General features: G+C 40.2%; 1 protein-coding gene across 1 annotated transcript; it reads right to left on the bottom strand.

Annotated features, from left to right (window-relative positions):
• Positions 1-258: 258 nt before the first annotated feature.
• Positions 259-23,613, bottom strand: LOC146472089 (ribose-phosphate pyrophosphokinase 2-like). Its single transcript, XM_085120653.1, has 8 exons — positions 23,425-23,613; positions 20,389-20,572; positions 19,798-19,896; positions 18,543-18,667; positions 17,925-17,979; positions 2,414-2,532; positions 1,522-1,681; positions 259-1,121 (listed from the first exon to the last, which is right to left on the bottom strand). Exons 1-8 carry the CDS (start codon positions 23,586-23,588, stop codon positions 1,029-1,031), a joined length of 999 nt encoding a protein of 332 aa, XP_084976779.1. The 5' UTR covers positions 23,589-23,613; the 3' UTR covers positions 259-1,028.
• Positions 23,614-23,649: the final 36 nt, after the last annotated feature.

Raw genomic sequence — 23,649 nt, 5'->3', positions numbered from 1 at the left:
GTGACTCGACTTTATGAAACCTTTCTCGGTTCTGACGTTTGCCATGACTTGCGTGACTGTGAAAAAAAGTAACTCACTTTCTGTCACGCAAAACGATATTAGCAAGAACCATAATATTTTGCACTTTTTGTAAGGGGACAGAAACGGCGTTAACGTCAATATTTTTATATTACTCTCTCAAGTTAGAAAATGATGTAAGTACGGAAATAAAAGCATTAAAATTTCAAGATGATTTGAAATAAAGGAGACAGGCAAAACTACAACAGCAATCATTCTTTATTTTCTGAATGCCAGACAAGTATTAATGATATAGAAATATAAAGTTTGTCTCTTACTATTATAAGCAATACTTTCCCCCAAGGAATCAACATTTTTTTCTGTCAAATCATAGTTAGTAACTATGGTCAAATAATGAAGGTATTGAAAACCATTAAGAGTAGCATTTAAAATCCCTTTGAACAAAAGCCACAAGGGGTCAAATGCAGCTTCACCGTTTAGAATGCTCAATTCAAAGCTAGAAACTAACGTGTAAGGAAACTTACTTTATAACGGTGCCGCAAACCAAATGAAACATTCAGTCTCCTTACATCTCGCACGGTTCTAATACATGATCTTGTTAATGATTAACACAGTCAAAATATTTACTCCAGTTCATTAATAGCCAGCATTAACGGTCGCAGGATCAAACTATATCCCCGGGCCCAGTTGTTCGAAAGACGATTAAGCTAATACTGGATTAATGTGAACTTTGATTCAAGTTTAATTACGAATCGGTAAAAATGCTTCCAAAAGATTTTTGCCCCCCAGTTTTGACGTAGACTTTTCTTTACCTTTAGCTTGAAATAACGTTTCAAAAACCACTTTTAAAGAGCGAGATGAAAACCTCGATTAACTTTTAATCTTAGAGTTAGCGTTAATCGGCTTTCGAACAACCCGGCCCTGGTTGTTACACTTGACAAAATACACCTGCTTCTAAGCCAAGTTGTCCGAGTTCTTTTAGTATTCTTCTGTACAAAATATCTGAGTACTTAAAGAGGTACATTAGTGAACAGATACGACACAGATTCGCCATTGTGTGTTCTACGGATTGCTTCTGCGAGGATCATGGAGATATCAATACACTGAAATGGAAGGAAAGAAAAAAACTGAATACAAACGTGGATAAATAGTCAACGCCAAACAAGAAAGCAAAATGGAAATTAATCAAAACTTAAGGATGGTGCCTTTTAATACAGAGGTGTACCGATAAAAAAATACCAATACCGGAAGTTTTGCCGCCAAAGCGTACGCAATCATTGGCTAGTTCAGTCACATGACATCTCACAATAGAACTGTTTGCTGTCGAAAGCTCATGAGCGTGTGACGAAAACTATGACATCAGACTGACGGTAACAGTGACCTGCTTCCTAGTGCTGGGATCTTCCTCCCTCCATGTAAACAGCCCCTTTATTCCCATATATAGAGAGTCGCTGCTATTATCGTTAATTAAAAAAAAGAAAGAAAACGTATTAGTCTACAAACCTTAATCTTAGGACAGTTTTGCATTTTGCTTTCCTGTGGGATGGTGTTAGTAACTACAACAGCTTCCAGGTCACTTTCTTCAATTCGTCGTAGGGCAGGTCCAGAAAAGATGCCATGTGACAAAATGGCGTACACTTTGGCTGCCCCAGCCTCCTTCAATCTGAGGAAACAAAGGAAAACTGTGTTTGGCTGCCTTCATCTTTAGTAAAGTAAAATGTTGTGTGCATTTCAGTCCTGGCAGCGGTATCCATAAAATTCGGTGGAAGAATTAATTATGGTTTGAGAAGTTTTATTAAATACTCAAAAGAGAGTTTCATAAGGTTTCCAAACCACTCACAGCTGGGGAAAAATTTGCCTGCGTGTCAACTTTTTCAACACATTTCTCAGTGTCTGGATATCATAATAAAACACTCTTCCATGCGTTTGATACAATTATTATATGAAACCTTTGAATTGCTTGTTTTCGCCCCTTGTTTGCTTGACATTAATGCATAATGCACTGTAAGAATATATCATTCTTATAACAAAGTGTGAGAGCCGCATAGCACCCATGAAATAATAATAACAATAACAATCATGTCATTGTTACTGGTAATGATCAAAGATTAGGGAGTGCGTTTGATGCCACCAGGCTCTCTCTCCTTTGTCAAGATGGTGATAATGTCATCCGCCCCTGCAACATCTGCGGGGGATACCAGATACACGTCCCAAGATCCATTCATTTAATCAACGCTGTCCCATACAATCTCTAATCCAATCTGCATTAGGAGTGCGTTCCCTCTACATCGAAAGCAATTCTCATTTTTTATGAATATTATTTTAATAATAATGATAATAATAATAAAATAATAATAATTTTGTTCCATTTTATCATTATTCCCATAACTCTTACTTCTGTGCTGCTAATGTTAGTGTGCCGCATGTGTCAGCCATATCATCAACAAGAATAGCTGTACGCCCTTTGACATCTCCTACAAGGACCATACTTGCAACTTCATTGGCAACTTTTCGCTTGTCAACAAAGAATACAAATATGATTAAAATTGTGTACAGTACTTAAAGAGAGTAGGTGATTCCAGAAAATCCCCATATCTACCCCCTCCCCCACCCATAAAGGGATTGAAAATTCCATGGAGTGAGGGGTAGGGTCTTTTCAAAACTCTCAATATCTTTTAACAGTAGTTACAGGCCATATATAGCAGCTACTAATCACAGTCCTGCTCATAAAGTTGATCTTGCAAATACCATCATCATGTATGCATGAACAACAATTCCGCTAACTTCAGAGTTTTCCTGGTTAGCTACAGGGAGCAAAATTGAATATGGTGAGTGGTAGCTTTGAACCTCTCACTTAACCCTATCTAGAATGGGGGAGGGGTAGGATTCTGTCTGCAGTGAATTACTTTTTTGATATCGCACTAAGCCATGAACATTTAGGACTGTTTAGGACATTTTTCTGGATACAAATTCATTGTGTTTGCTAGTGTCGTTGAATCTGATGTTACCATGGCAACCACTTTTTTGACAGGCATTTTTTTCGGAAAATAGAAAATCCCTTTTTAAAATGAAGAAAAACTACTTTTTTTCTGTAACTTTTGTGTTTTTAACTCATATTAGGTCTCCCTCCATTAACTATGATATTATTGTTCTTTTATTGGTTTGATTACTTTTTGCTCAGTTTTAGTGCTTTCCTGAAGTTTTGGGGAAATGCAGAAATCCAAGCTGGCCAATCTGCTCCTTTTTCTTCAGTTTTTCTGGGAGCCTAAGAATAAGCGTCTATTTCAATTTTGGCCTAGAGAATCCCCCCACCCCCACTGAATTTCTAATCCCTTCTACAGGAGGGGGTAGGGTAAGGTTGGATATACATATTTTCTCGAACTACATCCTCGCAGACCCATGGCCCAAAAAATTAACCTAGCATTTGAAATGTTCTTTGCTGTTGGCAGAAAAACAGCTTCCAAATTTTTCCTCAATTTTTGGCTAAATTTCTTCGGTACATTTTGCTTTGTATATTTTTTCCCTTTCGGATTAAAGATTTACCCATGAGAAAAATCAAAGCGAATTAAATGTCAGAAAATCTTTTGAAGGAATCTTGACAATCTTGAGTTTTGAGATCGAAGGATTTAAAGACGAACTTGAAACGTTTTTTTTTAAAGCCGATATCCCATATCCGTTTTGAATTCGGCTGAAAAACCGTTGGAAATTGCGTCGCGTCCCTAGGTTTTGCATGAGTGATCACGCTAAGAGTTTTCAGCCAATCACCAGCGCTGTTACATTCACGGCTCATAAAAGGTTCAAGCTTCCAAAGCCAAAGTTTTGTTGTCATAGATACCAAGCGGCCAAATTAACCAATCAAATGTTGTCATTCGTGAGTATATTTTCGTGAGAGGAGTTGTAGCTCGCGCGATCGATTTACGATGGCTGACAGCAGCGATCACGTATTGGATGAGGCGTCAGTTTATGAGGATTTAGAAGACGAAGAAATTAGCGATGGGTCTGAAAAGGGGGGAAATATTTCTGACGATGATTCCGATCTTGATTTCGGCGATTTGATTATCGACGAAAGTGCGAGTGAAGCTGAAGGAGACGAAGAGCAAGAGGTAAGTGACGAAGAAGTCGAAGAAGATCCCGGTGAACTTCAATGGACTCATCAGCTTTCTGATCTTAGTTTTCCCGATTTTGTTTCGGCTACCGGCATAAATTTCCAGTTTCCTAATGATCCCCAACCAGTAGATTTCTTTTTAGCTTTTGTGGGAGATGACTTGTTCAATAAAATCGTGACAGAGACCAACCTCTATGCTCGACAAATTCTCGCAGGTTCCCCCGAGCGCCTCGCGAAGTTTCAACCCGTTACGCTCGCCGAAATGAAAGCTTTCATTGCAGTAAATATAATCATGGGTATCGCTAGGCTACCATGGTTATCGATGTATTGGTCGAGCGATGATTTTTTTGGAAATGCGGGAATTAAGAAAACAATGGCAAAGAATAGGTTTGGGGAATTAAGCAGGTATTTGCATTTCAATGATTCGTCTCTGGAAGTGGCTCGCGGAACTCCGGGCTATGATCGACTCTTCAAGGTAAGACCTGTGATAGATTATATCAGAACAAAATGCGAAACTAATTTCAGTCCAACTAAAAATCTCTCCGTTGATGAAGGTATGGTTGCATTTAAGGGTAGGCTTTCTTTTCGACAATACATGCCGGCTAAGCCGACGAAATACGGAATCAAGGTTTGGATGGTTGCAGACTCGAGCAACGGGTACGTGTTAAATTTTGACGTTTATTTGGGGAAAGAAGCGGGGCATCGGCGAACTCATGGTCTGGGTTATGATGTTGTCACCAAAATGATCACCCCTTTCATGAATAAAAACCACCATGTTTATTTTGATAATTTTTTCAGTTCGGTTGGGCTGTTGGAGCATTTGCTGGCTAAGAACACATTTGCTTGTGCGACTGTTCGAGTATGCTCGAATCGCAAACACCTGCCAACATGTGCAGGGCAAAAACTGCGTCCCGGGGAGAAGATTGTCAGGCAAAAGGGCAAAATAGTTTTCACAAAATGGCATGATAAAAGGGAAGTTAGTATTATCTCTTCTAATGTAAGTCCAAACAGCCCTGATGTTGTCATTCAAAGACGCAATCAAGAGCAACTCAGACCTGCCGTAATCGATTTGTACAACAAAAATATGGGAGGGGTTGATCTCGCCGATCAATTACGTGGGTATTATTCTGTAACGCGTACCTCCAGGAAATGGTATAAGTATTTGTTCTGGTTTGCAATTGATGTCTCAATTTGTAACGCGTTTATTTTGTACAACCATCACCGCGTTGGGCAAGGGAAGGCAAAACTGAGACAGTTGGATTTTCGGACCTGTCTGGCCAAACAGCTTGTCGCGGGGTTTTCATCTCGCGTGTCGGCCGCGCAGTCAACAAAGCGCCGTAAAATTGAGGAATTTTCACTTGAGAAGGGAAACGCCGGGAAACATTTCAGTGAAAAAATTAAGGGCAGGAAAAGGCAATGCGTTCGGTGTAAAAGGGTGGGAATTAAGACTCAATCGGGGCGGGCTGTTGAAACCAGCTTTCAATGCGTGCAGTGCGGGGTGGCTCTGTGTCAGGTGAACTGTTTTGCTGCTTTTCATGCGGTTGGTCAGAGTTAAACTTCTTCGTTTTTTGAGTCCTCATCTGTCGTGGAATCCACCATGTGAGACTGCGGAAAACTTCACGAAATAATAATGTTACTGTTGGCCATCATGTTTGGCTTCTGTTTGGCCTCTAATTATTCGTGGTAAATGAAATTTTGGATTTTATATTTCATGATTGGCTTTTGAACACCATTTTGACCTTTTGATTTGTTTTGGTTTGAATAAACTTTGCCTTGAAACCAGATGCTGTGTGTGTTTTTATTACGCGGGATGCCCTTAGGGGGCATACCGTGTCTAAAAACGGGTCGATTTCTTTTTTTTCTTTTTACGCAGGATGCCCTTAGGGGGCATACCGTGTCTAAAAACGGGTCGATTTCTTATTTTTTCTTTTTACGCGGGATGCCCTTAGGGGGCATACCGTGTCTAAAAACGGGTCGATTTCTTTTTTTTCTTTTTTTTTTTTTCTTCCTCGTAGCTACAAATCGGTACATTAATTACGCGGGATGCCCTGAAGGGGTATACCGTGTCTAAAAACGGGTCGATTTCTTTTTTACGCGGGATGCCCTGAGGGGGCATACCGTGTCTTAAGGTGGGGGTTCACCTAAAAGCCATTTTCACGCCGCTTAAAATCGGTCAAATGAAAATATCTTGTTTGCATTTCAAGCAATACAAAAACCCTCCATTCATAGCACAAATTAATGATTTGGGGTGTTTTATGAATTTTTGGGTGATTTTTAGGTATATTTGGAAGGAAATAATTTTTCTTGAAGGATTGGTAAAATTAAAAGAAATAAGGAATGTTGAAGATTTAGTGAAGTTTTAAAATTAGAATTTGTAGTTAATAATTAATAGACGGATACCAAGTTAGTCCACTAGCAACCTGGGGTGCTCTTGCGTGGTTGTCGACTGTCTGTTAGTGTTCCAAAAATCATTTTCTTTCTTCTATCCATTCTTAAAACTCTTCAAATTTCACTCAAATTCAGGTAGAGCCCCACCTTAAAGGGGGACAAGAACATACCTTTCTTAACATTTAAATCGAATTTACAGTGGCAGATATATCCATCTGAAGTAGATACAAGTTAAAACGCGCCTTTTAACATGTTAATATAACAATGAAAAAAATTAAAAATAATTTGAGCAAAATGCTCCCCCGTCTCTGCTCCCCCCTACCCCCTCATTGGGGTAGAGTTACTGGGCGCAGAGTCTCTGCAGAGTCCCACCCTCACCGGTCCACCCGCCGAGGGAGCTCCGAAAACCTGATGATGCTGAAAACATTATATATAGGACGCGACAGCGTCTTTCCCTCCCATGTGGGACACATTTTCTTAGACGTGCACGAGGCACGGCCTCGTTTTGGTGCGAAGCTTGTTTTCGTCCTATAACGTCATAAAATCACTTTTTTCGTTCACAACTCTGACAGAAGTCTTGAACGCGTAGATTTCTTGACATCTTTTAGGTTGATGTCGATTACATCAAGGATTTTCTTGAAAATGTTCGTCTTAAGGTGGGGGTTCACCTAAAAGCCATTTTCACGCCGCTTAAAATCGGTCAAATGAAAATATCTTGTTTGCATTTCAAGCAATACAAAAACCCTCCATTCATAGCACAAATTAATGATTTGGGGTGTTTTATGAATTTTTGGGTGATTTTTAGGTATATTTAGAAGGAAATAATTTTTCTTGAAGGATTGGTAAAATTAAAAGAAATAAGGAATGTTGAAGATTTAGTGAAGTTTTAAAATTAGAATTTGTAGTTAATAATTAATAGACGGATACCAAGTTAGTCCACTAGCAACCTGGGGTGCTCTTGCGTGGTTGTCGACTGTCTGTTAGTGTTCCAAAAATCATTTTCTTTCTTCTATCCATTCTTAAAACTCTTCAAATTTCACTCAAATTCAGGTAGAGCCCCACCTTAAAGGGGGACAAGAACATACCTTTCTTAACATTTAAATCGAATTTACAGTGGCAGATATATCCATCTGAAGTAGATACAAGTTAAAACGCGCCTTTTAACATGTTAATATAACAATGAAAAAAATTAAAAATAATTTGAGCAAAATGCTCCCCCGTCTCTGCTCCCCCCTACCCCCTCATTGGGGTAGAGTTACTGGGCGCAGAGTCTCTGCAGAGTCCCACCCTCACCGGTCCACCCGCCGAGGGAGCTCCGAAAACCTGATGATGCTGAAAACATTATATATAGGACGCGACAGCGTCTTTCCCTCCCATGTGGGACACATTTTCTTAGACGTGCACGAGGCACGGCCTCGTTTTGGTGCGAAGCTTGTTTTCGTCCTATAACGTCATAAAATCACTTTTTTCGTTCACAACTCTGACAGAAGTCTTGAACGCGTAGATTTCTTGACATCTTTTAGGTTGATGTCGATTACATCAAGGATTTTCTTGAAAATGTTCGTCTTAAGGTGGGGGTTCACCTAAAAGCCATTTTCACGCCGCTTAAAATCGGTCAAATGAAAATATCTTGTTTGCATTTCAAGCAATACAAAAACCCTCCATTCATAGCACAAATTAATGATTTGGGGTGTTTTATGAATTTTTGGGTGATTTTTAGGTATATTTGGAAGGAAATAATTTTTCTTGAAGGATTGGTAAAATTAAAAGAAATAAGGAATGTTGAAGATTTAGTGAAGTTTTAAAATTAGAATTTGTAGTTAATAATTAATAGACGGATACCAAGTTAGTCCACTAGCAACCTGGGGTGCTCTTGCGTGGTTGTCGACTGTCTGTTAGTGTTCCAAAAATCATTTTCTTTCTTCTATCCATTCTTAAAACTCTTCAAATTTCACTCAAATTCAGGTAGAGCCCCACCTTAAAGGGGGACAAGAACATACCTTTCTTAACATTTAAATCGAATTTACAGTGGCAGATATATCCATCTGAAGTAGATACAAGTTAAAACGCGCCTTTTAACATGTTAATATAACAATGAAAAAAATTAAAAATAATTTGAGCAAAATGCTCCCCCGTCTCTGCTCCCCCCTACCCCCTCATTGGGGTAGAGTTACTGGGCGCAGAGTCTCTGCAGAGTCCCACCCTCACCGGTCCACCCGCCGAGGGAGCTCCGAAAACCTGATGATGCTGAAAACATTATATATAGGACGCGACAGCGTCTTTCCCTCCCATGTGGGACACATTTTCTTAGACGTGCACGAGGCACGGCCTCGTTTTGGTGCGAAGCTTGTTTTCGTCCTATAACGTCATAAAATCACTTTTTTCGTTCACAACTCTGACAGAAGTCTTGAACGCGTAGATTTCTTGACATCTTTTAGGTTGATGTCGATTACATCAAGGATTTTCTTGAAAATGTTCGTCTTAAGGTGGGGGTTCACCTAAAAGCCATTTTCACGCCGCTTAAAATCGGTCAAATGAAAATATCTTGTTTGCATTTCAAGCAATACAAAAACCCTCCATTCATAGCACAAATTAATGATTTGGGGTGTTTTATGAATTTTTGGGTGATTTTTAGGTATATTTGGAAGGAAATAATTTTTCTTGAAGGATTGGTAAAATTAAAAGAAATAAGGAATGTTGAAGATTTAGTGAAGTTTTAAAATTAGAATTTGTAGTTAATAATTAATAGACGGATACCAAGTTAGTCCACTAGCAACCTGGGGTGCTCTTGCGTGGTTGTCGACTGTCTGTTAGTGTTCCAAAAATCATTTTCTTTCTTCTATCCATTCTTAAAACTCTTCAAATTTCACTCAAATTCAGGTAGAGCCCCACCTTAAAACGGGTCGATTTCTTTTTACGCGGGATGCCCTGAAGGGGCATACCGTGTCTTAAAACGGGTCGATTTCTTTTTTTACGCGGGATGCCCTGAGGGGGCATACCGTGTCTTAAAACGGGTCGATTTCTTTTTTTTTTTCTTCGTCGTATACACAAATCGGTATATTAATTTATTCATTAAACTCTCCCCTCTCCTACTCGGGATGTATTGTTTTGATTGTCTTCAACAAAAGCAGGCCAATCAAAATCCATTCTTGTCGCTTATATTGCGAGGGAGGGGACCCACTCACCCCTACCTGTGTGACGTCAATGCATCATTTGATATATTTATTAAAGACGGATTAAGTCGCGCCATATTGTTTTAACATGTTCTGGACTCAAGTGTGCCGTTTTCAAAGGGAAATTTCACCATTTTGAAGCCGTAAATCGAAAGAATAACTTCTAAGAAGCACCCGACACGTAAAACGGTGGAAATTGGTGAGTTCTTAGTGAAGGAATCGTGCTTTGTTTGACAGTCTTAGACCACGACGCGAGACTGAAAAGAGGTCATTGAGAAGCTTACGTTATCGTAATGGAATTCCACAAATTTCCGCTGATAGTCTGAGTCGCGTAACACACGGAAAACAACGTAACGCGATCGTCGTGACTCAAACTATTCCATTAGCAAGGATAGTTTTATCAATCGGCGAAGCATACAGTTGGAATAAATGAATCAGCCCCAGCATCTCGCGTAATGCCAGTATAGCAGGCATCTTGTTTTTTCTTCGTCGTATACACAAATCGGTACATTAATTTATTCATTAAACTCTCCCCTCTCCTACTCGGGATGTATTGTTTTGATTGTCTTCAACAAAAGCAGGCCAATCAAAATCCATTCTTGTCGCTTATATTGCGAGGGAGGGGACCCACTCACCCCTACCTGTGTGACGTCAATGCATCATTTGATATATTTATTAAAGACGGATTAAGTCGCGCCATATTGTTTTAACATGTTCTGGACTCAAGTGTGCCGTTTTCAAAGGGAAATTTCACCATTTTGAAGCGGCAAATCGAAAGAATAACTTCTAAGAAGCACCCGACACGTAAAACGGTGGAAATTGGTGAGTTCTTAGTGAAGGAATCGTGCTTTGTTTGACAGTCTTAGACCACGACGCGAGACTGAAAAGAGGTCATTGAGAAGCTTACGTTATCGTAATGGAATTTGACAAATTTCCGCTGATAGTCTGAGTCGCGTAACACACGGAAAACAACGTAACGCGATCGTCGTGACTCAAACTATTCCATTAGCAAGGATAGTTTTATCAATCGGCGAAGCATACAGTTGGAATAAATGAATCAGCCCCAGCATCTCGCGTAATGCCAGTATAGCAGGCATCTTGTTTTTTTTCTTCGTCGTATACACAAATCGGTACATTAATTTATTCATTAAACTCTCCCCTCTCCTACTCGGGATGTATTGTTTTGATTGTCTTCAACAAAAGCAGGCCAATCAAAATCCATTCTTGTCGCTTATATTGCGAGGGAGGGGACCCACTCACCCCTACCTGTGTGACGTCAATGCATCATTTGATATATTTATTAAAGACGGATTAAGTCGCGCCATATTGTTTTAACATGTTCTGGACTCAAGTGTGCCGTTTTCAAAGGGAAATTTCACCATTTTGAAGCCGTAAATCGAAAGAATAACTTCTAAGAAGCACCCGACACGTAAAACGGTGGAAATTGGTGAGTTCTTAGTGAAGGAATCGTGCTTTGTTTGACAGTCTTAGACCACGACGCGAGACTGAAAAGAGGTCATTGAGAAGCTTACGTTATCGTAATGGAATTCCACAAATTTCCGCTGATAGTCTGAGTCGCGTAACACACGGAAAACAACGTAACGCGATCGTCGTGACTCAAACTATTCCATTAGCAAGGATAGTTTTATCAATCGGCGAAGCATACAGTTGGAATAAATGAATCAGCCCCAGCATCTCGCGTAATGCCAGTATAGCAGGCATCTTGTTTTTTTTTTCTTCCTCGTAGCTACAAATCGGTACATTAATTTATTCATTAAACTCACCCCTCTCCTACTCGGGGTGTATTGTTCTGATTGTCTTCAACAGAAGCAGGCCAATCAAAATCCATTCTTGTCGCTTATATTGCGAGGGAGGGGACCCACTCATCCCTACCTGTGTGACGTCAATGCATCATTTGATATATTTATTAAAGACGGATTAAGTCGCGCTATATTGTTTTAACATGTTCTGGACTCAAGTGTGCCGTTTTCAAAGGGAAATTTCACCATTTTGAAGCGGCAAATCGAAAGAATAACTTCTAAGTAGTACCCGACACGTAAAACGGTGGAAATTGGTGAGTTCTTAGTGAAGGAATCGTGCTTTGTTTGACAGTCTTAGACCACGACGCGAGACTGAAAAGAGGTCATTGAGAAGCTTACGTTATCGTAATGGAATTTGACAAATTTCCGCTGATAGTCTGAGTCGCGTAACACACGGAAAACAACGTAACGCGATCGTCGTGACTCAAACTATTCCATTAGCAAGGATAGTTTTATCAATCGGCGAAGCATACAGTTGGAATAAATGAATCAGCCCCAGCATCTCGCGTAATGCCAGTATAGCAGGCATCTTGTTACGCGGGATGCCCTGAAGGGGCATACCGTGTCTAAAAACGGGTCGATTTCTTTTTTTACGCGGGATGCCCTGAAGGGGCATACCGTGTCTAAACACGGGTCGATTTCTTTTTTTTTTTACGCGGGATGCCCTGAAGGGGCATACCGTGTCTAAAAACGGGCCGATTTCTTTTTTTTTTTTTTCTTCCTCGTAGCTACAAATCGGTACATTAATTTATTCATTAAACTCACCCCTCTCCTACTCGGGGTGTATTGTTCTGATTGTCTTCAACAGAAGCAGGCCAATCAAAATCCATTCTTGTCGCTTATATCGCGAGGGAGGGGACCCACTCACCCCTACCTGTGTGACGTCAATGCATCATTTGATATATTTATTAAAGACGGATTAAGTCGCGCCATATTGTTTTAACATGTTCTGGACTCAAGTGTGCCGTTTTCAAAGGGAAATTTCACCATTTTGAAGCGGTAAATCGAAAGAATAACTTCTAAGAAGCACCCGAAACGTAAAACGGTGGAAATTGGTGAGTTCTTAGTGAAGGAATCGTGCTTTGTTTGACAGTCTTAGACCACGACGCGAGACAGAAAAGAGGTCATTGAGAACCTTACGTTATCGTAATGGAATTTGACAAATTTCCGCTGATAGTCTGAGTCGCGTAACACACGGAAAACAACGTAACGCGATCGTCGTGACTCAAACTATTCCATTAGCAAGGATAGTTTTATCAATCGGCGAAGCATACAGTTGGAATAAATGAATCAGCCCCAGCATCTCGCGTAATGCCAGTATAGCAGGCATCTTGTTTTTTTTTTTTTTTCCTTCCTCGTAGTCACAAATCGGTGCATTAATTTATTCATTAAACTCTCCCCTCTCCTACTCGGGATGTATTTTTCTGATTGTCTTCAACAACAGCAGGCCAATCAAAATCCATTCTTGTCGCTTATATCGCGAGGGAGGGGACCCACTCACCCCTACCTGTGTGACGTCAATGCATCATTTGATATATTTATGAAAGACGGATTAAGTCGCGCCATATTGTTTTAACATGTTCTGGACTCAAGTGTGCCGTTTTCAAAGGGAAATTTCACCATTTTGAAGCGGTAAATCGAAAGAATAACTTCTAAGAAGCACCCGACACGTAAAACGGTGGAAATTGGTGAGTTCTTTGCGAAGGAATCGTGCTTTGTTTGACAGTCTTAGGCCCCGACGCGAGACAGAAAAGAGGTCATTGAGAAGCTTACGTTATCGTAATGGAATTTGACAAATTTCCGCTGATAGTCTGAGTCGCGTAACACACGGAAAACAACGTAACGCGATCGTCGTGACTCAAACTATTCCATTAGCAAGGATAGTTTTATCAATCGGCGAAGCATACAGTTGGAATAAATGAATCAGCCCCAGCATCACGCGTAATGCCAGTATAGCAGGCATCTTGTTTTTTTTTCTTCCTCGTAGCTACAAATCGGTACATTAATTTATTCATTAAACTCACCCCTCTCCTACTCGGGGTGTATTGTTCTGATTGTCTTCAACAGAAGCAGGCCAATCAAAATCCATTCTTGTCGCTTATATCGCGAGGGAGGGGACCCACTCACCCCTACCTGTGTGACGTCAATGCATCATTTGATATATTTATTAAAGACGGATTAAGTCGCGCCATATTGTTTTAACATGTTCTGGACTCAAGTGTGCCGTTTTCAAAGGGAAATTTCACCATTTTGAAGCGGTAAATCGAAAGAATAACTTCTAAGAAGCACCCGACACGTAAAACGGTGGAAATTGGTGAGTTCTTAGTGAAGGAATCGTGCTTTGTTTGACAGTCTTAGACCACGACGCGAGACTGAAAAGAGGTCATTGAGAAGCTTACGTTATCGTAATGGAATTTGACAAATTTCCGCTGATAGTCTGAGTCGCGTAACACACGGAAAACAACGTAACGCGATCGTCGTGACTCAAACTATTCCATTACCAAGAATAGTTTTATCAATCGGCGAAGCATACAGTTGGAATAAATGAATCAGCCCCAGCATCTCGCGTAATGCCAGTATAGCAGGCATCTTGTTTATTCATTAAACTCTCCCCTCTCCTACTCGGGATGTATTGTTCTGATTGTCTTCAACAACAGCAGGCCAATCAAAATCCATTCTTGTCGCTTATATCGCGAGGGAGGGGACCCACTCACCCTTACCTGTGTGACGTCAATGCATCATTTGATATATTTATTAAAGACGGATTAAGTCGCGCCATATTGTTTTAACATGTTCTGGACTCAAGTGTGCCGTTTTCAAAGGGAAATTTCACCATTTTGAAGCGGTAAATCGAAAGAATAACTTCTAAGAAGCACCCGACACGTAAAACGGTGGAAATTGGTGAGTTCTTAGTGAAGGAATCGTGCTTTGTTTGACAGTCTTAGGCCACGACGCGAGACAGAAAAGAGGTCATTGAGAACCTTACGTTATCGTAATGGAATTTGACAAATTTCCGCTGATAGTCTGAGTCGCGTAACACACGGAAAACAACGTAACGCGATCGTCGTGACTCAAACTATTCCATTAGCAAGGATAGTTTTATCAATCGGCGAAGCATACAGTTGGAATAAATGAATCAGCCCCAGCATCACGCGTAATGCCAGTATAGCAGGCATCTTGTTTTTTTTTCTTCCTCGTAGCTACAAATCGGTACATTAATTTATTCATTAAACTCACCCCTCTCCTACTCGGGGTGTATTGTTCTGATTGTCTTCAACAGAAGCAGGCCAATCAAAATCCATTCTTGTCGCTTATATCGCGAGGGAGGGGACCCACTCACCCCTACCTGTGTGACGTCAATGCATCATTTGATATATTTATTAAAGACGGATTAAGTCGCGCCATATTGTTTTAACATGTTCTGGACTCAAGTGTGCCGTTTTCAAAGGGAAATTTCACCATTTTGAAGCGGTAAATCGAAAGAATAACTTCTAAGAAGCACCCGACACGTAAAACGGTGGAAATTGGTGAGTTCTTAGTGAAGGAATCGTGCTTTGTTTGACAGTCTTAGACCACGACGCGAGACTGAAAAGAGGTCATTGAGAAGCTTACGTTATCGTAATGGAATTTGACAAATTTCCGCTGATAGTCTGAGTCGCGTAACACACGGAAAACAACGTAACGCGATCGTCGTGACTCAAACTATTCCATTACCAAGAATAGTTTTATCAATCGGCGAAGCATACAGTTGGAATAAATGAATCAGCCCCAGCATCTCGCGTAATGCCAGTATAGCAGGCATCTTGTTTATTCATTAAACTCTCCCCTCTCCTACTCGGGATGTATTGTTCTGATTGTCTTCAACAACAGCAGGCCAATCAAAATCCATTCTTGTCGCTTATATCGCGAGGGAGGGGACCCACTCACCCTTACCTGTGTGACGTCAATGCATCATTTGATATATTTATTAAAGACGGATTAAGTCGCGCCATATTGTTTTAACATGTTCTGGACTCAAGTGTGCCGTTTTCAAAGGGAAATTTCACCATTTTGAAGCGGTAAATCGAAAGAATAACTTCTAAGAAGCACCCGACACGTAAAACGGTGGAAATTGGTGAGTTCTTAGTGAAGGAATCGTGCTTTGTTTGACAGTCTTAGGCCACGACGCGAGACAGAAAAGAGGTCATTGAGAACCTTACGTTATCGTAATGGAATTTGACAAATTTCCGCTGATAGTCTGAGTCGCGTAACACACGGAAAACAACGTAACGCGATCGTCGTGACTCAAACTATTCCATTAGCAAGGATAGTTTTATCAATCGGCGAAGCATACAGTTGGAATAAATGAATCAGCCCCAGCATCACGCGTAATGCCAATATAGCAGGCATCTTGTTACGCGGGATGCCCTGAGGGGGCATACCGTGTCTAAAAACGGGACGATTTCTTTTTCTTCGTCGTAGCTTCAAATCGGTACATTAATTTATTCATTAAACTCACCCCTCTCCTACTCGGGGTGTATTGTTCTGATTGTCTTCAACAGAAGTAGGCCAATCAAAATCCATTCTTGTCGCTTACATCGCGAGGGAGGGGACCCACTCACCCCTACCTGTGTGACGTCAACGCATCATTTGATCTGTTTATTAAAAACGGATTAAATGCATTTGGCGTGATATTGTTTATAACATGTTCTGGACTCAAGTGTGCCGTTTTCAAACGGAAATTTCACCATCTTGAAGCGGCAAATCGAAAGAATAACTTCTAAGAAGCACTCGACATTTAAAACGGTGGAAATTAGTGAGTTCATGGCGAAGGAATCGTGCTTTGTTTGACAGTCCTTGACCACGACGCGAGACTAAAAAGAGGTCATTGAGAAGCTTACGTTATCGTAATGGAATTCCACACATTTCCGGTGAAAGTCTGAGTCGCGTAACACAAGGAAAACAACGTTACGCGATCGTCGTGACTCAAACTATTCCATCAGCAAGGATAGTTTTATCAATCGGCGAAGCATACAGTTGGAATAAATGAATCAGCCCCAGCATCACGCGTAATGCCAGTATAGCAGGCATCTTGTTTTTTTTTTCTTCCTCGTAGCTACAAATCGGTACATTAATTTATTCATTAAACTCTCCCCTCTCCTACTCGGGATGTATTGTTCTGATTGTCTTCAACAAAGGCAGGCCAATCAAAATCCATTCTTGTCGCTTATATCATGAGGGAGGGGACCCACTCACCCCTACCTGTGTGACGTCAATGCATCATTTGATATATTTATTAATGACAGATTAAATAGTCTCGCCATATTGTTTAAACATGTTCTGGACTCAAGTGTGCCGTTTTCAAACGGAAATTTCACCATTTTGAAGCGGTAAATCGAAAGAATAACTTCTAAGAAGCACCCGACACGTAAAACGGTGGAAATTAGTGAGTTCCTGGCGAAGGAATCGTTCTTTGTTTGACAGTCTTAGACCACGACGCGAGACTGAAAAGAGGTCATTGAGAAGCTTACGTTATCGTAATGGAATTTCACAAATTTTCCGTAGCCTCCATTGGGGGTTCGTCACGCGTTCCTGCCCTAAGAACGTTTGCGTGGGAGGCTAAAATTTCCGGTGATAGTCTGAGTCGCGTATCACAAGGGAAACAACGTAACGCGATCGTCGTGACTTAAACTATTCCACTAGCAAGGATAGTCTCATCAATCGGCAAAGCATACAGTTGGAATAAATGAATCAGCCCCAGCATCACGCGTAATGCCAGTGTAGCAGGCATCTTGTTGCGAATGGTTCATAGGCACGCAATGCGCGGAAAACTGATCACCACTTCCAGTGTTCGATGGTTTGACTTACTGCGCAAAATGGAAAAGCGTAATTCTGCCCCATCCTTAAGTGTAATGATGGTTCATTTTGTCATCACAGTCAAACCTCCATTGAGCGGTCACCCTCGGGAAATAGCCAGATGATTGTTTTATAGAGGTTGGCTGCTTAATAGAGGTGTTCTAAAATTTAGCATGTACTACGGAAATTTAAATTGAACCAGAACACAACATCAAGAGTCCTGAAAGGACTGTTCTTTGAGCCCAGGGGGTTGGTGGGGGCATGTCTTCTCAGGAATATTCTTACCCTGTTCTCACCTAGATGATCGCAATAGACAATACCAAGACACCTGGACCCAGTTGCTCAAAACCAAACTAAGTTAATCCTGGGATAATGTAAACTTTGATTCAATTTAAGTATGAAGTAACCAATAAAGATTATTCAAAAAGATTTTTGTTCTTCAGTTCTGAGAAGTTTCTTTGTAAACCTTGATGAACTTTTTTACCTAAAATTGGGATTAGCGTTAATCAGCTTTTGAACAATCATACTCTTGGGTCCAATCTTACCAGCTTGCCAATAACAAGAAACTCTTTTATTAAAACATACCTCTTTGTGGATAAGGGCAAAGCCAACATTAAGATGATCCGCGATTGATGTTACTCTAAAAGCAATGACACAAGTAAGGTCAAATCAAAGTGAACTACAAACAGCAGCTTCCAGAAGCTTTAGAGAAGACTTGCTGTCAGAAATTGGAAAACTTGGCATCATATTTGATTCTTTTTGCACAAAAATGTTCCTCTTGTTCAGGAGTAACAGTAGATGCCTCCTATGAAAAAGTAAGCATCCAGACACCATTCTAGATAAGACCTCACCTCAGCCCAATCAAATTCTGAATATACACCTGTACCTGGAAACAGCCAACCAATGTTGTGGACATGTACACTAAGTCCACAACATTTTTCAATGACAATACAGTGGATCACTTTTGAACTTGTTTAATAAACTTATTCTGAACACCAGATTTTTTTTTTTTGTGTGTGTGTGTGTGTGTGTGGGGGGGGGGGGGGGGGTGGGGGAGGAGGTCCAAGCCAAAAGCGAACCTGTCACAGGAAGGGTATGGATATTTTTTGGACAAACCACAGGAGGTGGTCACTTGTGAGTTAATTTTACATATTAAACCAGTAACTGGTCGATACAATGGAAGGAATCGTGGGTTTTCCCCACCTTTTAGCTCCTCCAGCATCTGGTGACACTATCACTGACTGTTGCCAGTCAGAAATGTTTTCTTTGATCCACTTCAAGACAGCTGGTTCAGCATACAAATTGTCTACAGGTATGTCAAAGAAACCCTGAAAAAAGTCAAAAAAAGAAGAGAAATCGGTGATCAAAACGCTGCGTGTGGTGAGGAAGGTATTCATAAAGGGTAAACTTGGCAGTTGCAATGACTTCCTTTAAATTTACAACAGCTATGGACTGGAACAGTCTTCCTAAGGATCTTCACATGCTCAACTCTTTAACTCTTATCAAATCCAAGACTTTAAAGTTTTTTTTTAAACCTTGATAATAATCTATGTCATTGTCCTATTCTATGATCATTTTGAACAACATTTTTAACCTGCTTTGCATTGATTAGTATATATAAAAAATAAAATACTTTTTTTTATTGATGGACACCAGCTGAGCCTTTCATCAGCTGATTGGTTTTCCATGATAAATTAAGTTATTATTTCTATTGTGCTGTTCCAGAAAATATCCATACTCCCCCCACGGAAGGTCATTGGAAATTCCTAGGGGGAGGGGGGTCTTAAAAGTCAAAATTTTAGAAGCAAAGTATGAAGCTAAACTGAAATTTCCTAGGGAGAGCGGGGGTGCAAAACAAAAAGACCTTCTGTGGGGGGAGTATGGATATTTTCTTTCTTAATGCAGTGGTTTCTTCTGTTGAGTACCATGTAACACTTCAATAATCAAATCTAACACAGCTCTCACAAAAAGCAGTCTTTTTTTTCATCTGTTTCATAACTGTTTTAAACAAAGTTACAATGTCAGTGTCGATGTTTGGTTGGGTAGAGAGAGATAAAGCAAGTCATTTTATTAGAATGAAGTTAAACAACTCGTCTTCCACATATCGATGTACATAATAGAGCGAGATTTAGAATTGACAAACAGCAAAAATGACCAAGTGACCATGTTTACCCTATATTTGCCACTTGTTGTTCTCAGTTTCTCAGTAAAATTGCATAGTTTTGCGTTAGCATGAAAGGTCAGAATTATTTTGCATTATTTGCATCTGTGTACTAATTTTTTCAAGAAAACATAAACGTGAATCTCATATTTTCCATTTGCCGTAAGTGCGATTCCAAACCTCGCCAATGTGTGGTTGGGTGGAGAGAGATGAAACAAGTCATTTTATTAGGATGGCGTTACACAACTCATCCTTTTCAGATGCACATAATATCACCAAAACAGAGCCTGCTCAAACCTGAATCTGAGATGCGTGTAGATCCATAGTAATGATATGATCGGCACCAGCCACAGATAGCATGTTGGCCACAAGTTTAGCAGTTATTGGTGCTCGGCTCTGCAAAAGCATCAAACAACCAAAACATATTAAACACAACATAGCTGCTTGTCAAGGCTGCTTTCAACTTCAAGTCAGCAGAAAATCGTAATTTTTTATAAATATACCTCTTCAAAGTACAAAATATTTTGATAATTTGTTTTCAACAGCACCACAGAAAAGTACTGGAATTCTCTTAAAATTTTGCACTAGTATTTCATTTAATATCAATCTATGAAAAGTAGCTCTTTATCACCCCCCCCCCCCCCCCACAGGGGTTGGGTGTGGGGACTCTCACTTTTATAACCTATAGCAGGAGAACAAATGAAGAGGCACCTGGAAAATAGCCCTAAGTGACTTATGATATTAAACTGCTAGATTATCTTTCCAAATTGCCTTATGTTTCCCTGAAAAAAAAATGAAAGAATTTAACGTGAGATCAAGAGTCACTTGCAGCCATTTTCCATGCACCACTTCAAATGATGCAATGTACATGTTATTGTAGCAACGAACCTTATCTTTCTTATCTTGTCTTGCGTATGGGAAACATGGAATGACAGCTGTGACACGCTGGGATGATGCAATCTTGCATGCATTGATCATGATCAACAGTTCCATTAAGTTATCATTAATGTCACCGCAGCCACTTTGTACAATAAAAACATCTTCTCCTCGCACTGACTCGCCAATTTCAACACTGAAATCAACAACATGTAAATACAAATAAGCACTCTAACTGAATCCTGCTTGACACATTTTGTGAAGGTTATGATAAAAATGAAGACCAGAGAGGATTCTTTGATGGAAACAGAGCAACTGCTAGACAGTTTGGGGAATGGAAAAAAATTTATTTATTGATTTTCTTGCTTGAAAAAAAAAAAATTACTGTGCCTTTCAAGAACAAGTGAACTCTGAACTTCAGAACACAACAAAGGATTTGTGTGTTTTACTGCAATCAATCATAATAAATTATTACATGTATTTCAGTGAAAACCAATTGACTGCAATAACACAGAAAATGAGGAAATAGATCAAAATCCACCAATCGCAGTGTTTGAATATGACTTCTGACCCTCTCGAGTCAAGCAACTTTGTTTGCTAATAGGTCTGCTGCACTGATTGACAACAGTGAAAAACAACAGTTGGTTAAATCTTGAACTTCAGAGTCCACATTATTGAAAGGCACAACAGAGAATTTCTTACTTTCACTGGAGACATCTAGCACCATGTTTTTAAGCGGCCAACATGCAGTAGCGTGACTGCAGATTCAAGAAATGCCTGTTTTTGTCTGTCTTTTTTCCTCGTCATGGGCGCCCACCCCAGTCTTTAGGTGTCGCTTGGTTAAACAGTGACGGCCATGGCAGAAAGATAATTTTTTTCTTCCAAATACAAGGTAGTACATTGGCAGCCCAATCTCACTATCCAAAAACGTGAACGTGAAATTGATGTGCATGTATAGACTTCATACATTTTTATTTTGGTAAGAAAGAGCTGTGTTGAAAGGCTCAAATAGATCGAGATTGTGATTCAAATGGCACGGCAACATCGAGGGGATGAGCCTTGCTTGTTGATCCTGGTGGAACTAGCACGGGTGTAGTCTTTTATTCATTTTGGGGGATGATTTTTTTACCCTTTTCACGGTTTGTGCTCAATGCTGGTCATAGACCAGAAGCCTAGATCTTTTCCCATATATTTGTGCTGAAGAAGATACTCTGTGAATTCCACAAATGTTTTACCGAGTATATCATCAATTCTTCACCTTTTTTTTAAACTGATGAATTACAAACCTTTTTTTAACTATTAGAAAGTAACGGCTACCAGCTTGTCTGCTGCTTTAGAGAGGACCCCCTTGAAAACCACTTTTTAGTGATGGAGGCCTCCTCTTAAAAGATATATTTTATCATAATTACAGTTGAACCTCGCCACAACGGCCACCTTGGGGACAGAAGAAAGTGGCCGTTGTGGAGAGGTGGCCGTTATGGGGAGGTGGGGGTGTAATATGACACCTTTTTTCGGGAAGTACAACATGTTTATTGTGCCAAGTTCATGCTTACTGTAGCCTATAATGACAATCCAATCTTAAATAATATATATAGATAAAAAACACAGTAAAACGTAAATAATGTTTTGAATGAAAATGTTAACCCGAAAGACAAAACGAGCAAGGTTCGCAACATTCGCTATATTATTGTAGACAATTTAATTGCTTACTGCAGCATATAAATGGCACACGTATATCATTAAAATGGATACAGAAGCGTAATTTTCCGAAGACAAATGTCGAATACTGCATCAGTTTATAGAGAAAGATTTTTACACAGGAAAAAGAACTGTATACAGGCCGTTGTCGAGAGGTCATTTTGGCAGTTGGGGACGCGCTTTAGTGGCCGTTGCCGTTGTAGAGAGGTTTAAACAAGAGCTAATAATGTATGGACTCTCCGCCGGGACAAAAAAAAGTGGCCGTTATAGAGAGGTGGCGGTTGTGGAGAGGTGGCCGTTAGTGTAGGTTCGACTGTATATTATTACTGTTCAGACCTGTCTGGGGATCAAAGAAGATATTCCTAAAGACCAAACTTATGATATTCAGTACCAATGTGAAGACCAATTTGCTGTTAGGCGTTGAAACTTGGAGAGTTCCAAAATATTATAGATAAAGAACAGGCCTTTACAAATCAATGCCTGTGGTACAACAAGGATGTCATCAAAAGTGAAGACCCGTGGACAAGACACTGACTAAGTGAGGAGGAAATGGAAGTGGTTGGCCATGTCTTGAGGACCTGAGGGAACTGCATGATGATAGAACCAGGCAAGCTCTCTCCTGGAACCCGAAAGGCGAGAGGAAGCAAGGAAGATATATGAACACTTGGAGGAGACCAACTGAACAAGACCTACAACAAGTAGGTTTGTGATGGAGTGGCATAGAATGCAAAGCTCAGGAACAGGACGAATCAAGAAGGACTGTAGATAAACTATACCTCACTCATGAGCGATGGGGATTCAAAGAAGGAAAAAATATCCACACTTACACATGCACCACTGTCAGACTAACCCTCTTCCAAACATGGTGAGGATGAACATAGTTAAGGTCCCAAAATGTAAACATTTTTAATGTACCGGTATGGGGTTGGCCTAAATCTTGCCCGAAAATGGACAAGACTTTCACACAGCCCCATACATGTGCATGTACTGCATGAAGATTGTGGTGCATATGCATTAATTAACGTATAGGGCTATCCCGATAATGTAGAGTTTAAAAAATATATATAAAATTCGTCCATGATTAAGCTTATGTCACAGCTTCAAAGTGCTAAACACACAAAACGACTTTTGGTTGTCAAGATAAAGCTATATGTTGCTGGAGGTCTGCGGCATGGAAGTTTTCAACTAATTTCAGATCTGTTTGTTATCAATCAAGAAAGGTTGATAGTTCAAGCATAATAACTTACCTTTCCCCTTAGAAAGTGAAACTGTAATAAACTGTTACTTAGACGATCATTTTCATTACTTGCAAGAGCTTAATTCATTCCTCGTGGCGAGTATAGACCTTACCTTGTTTCCTTGTTAGAGAACTTTTTCAACACACATTTCCCGAGGTCGTTTCCTAGTCGCTCTGAAATCAATCTAGCCAGTTGTTGATGAGAATTTCCACCAAATATCTTTATGTTTGGCATATCTAAAACCCCGTTATTACATTCAAACAACTCTACTCGCATCAAGCTCGCTCGTGGTTGTTTGGCACGGTTGGCGGCAAATTTGATTCGCTGAAGGCGCGGT

The sequence above is a fragment of the Pavona decussata genome, unplaced genomic scaffold, assembly GCF_977016875.1.
Source record: "Pavona decussata unplaced genomic scaffold, jaPavDecu1.1 SCAFFOLD_102, whole genome shotgun sequence".
Taxonomy (NCBI): Eukaryota; Metazoa; Cnidaria; class Anthozoa; order Scleractinia; family Agariciidae; genus Pavona; species Pavona decussata.
The sequence above is the reverse complement of the archived record's forward strand: the minus strand, read 5'-3'. Positions and strand labels throughout refer to the sequence as shown.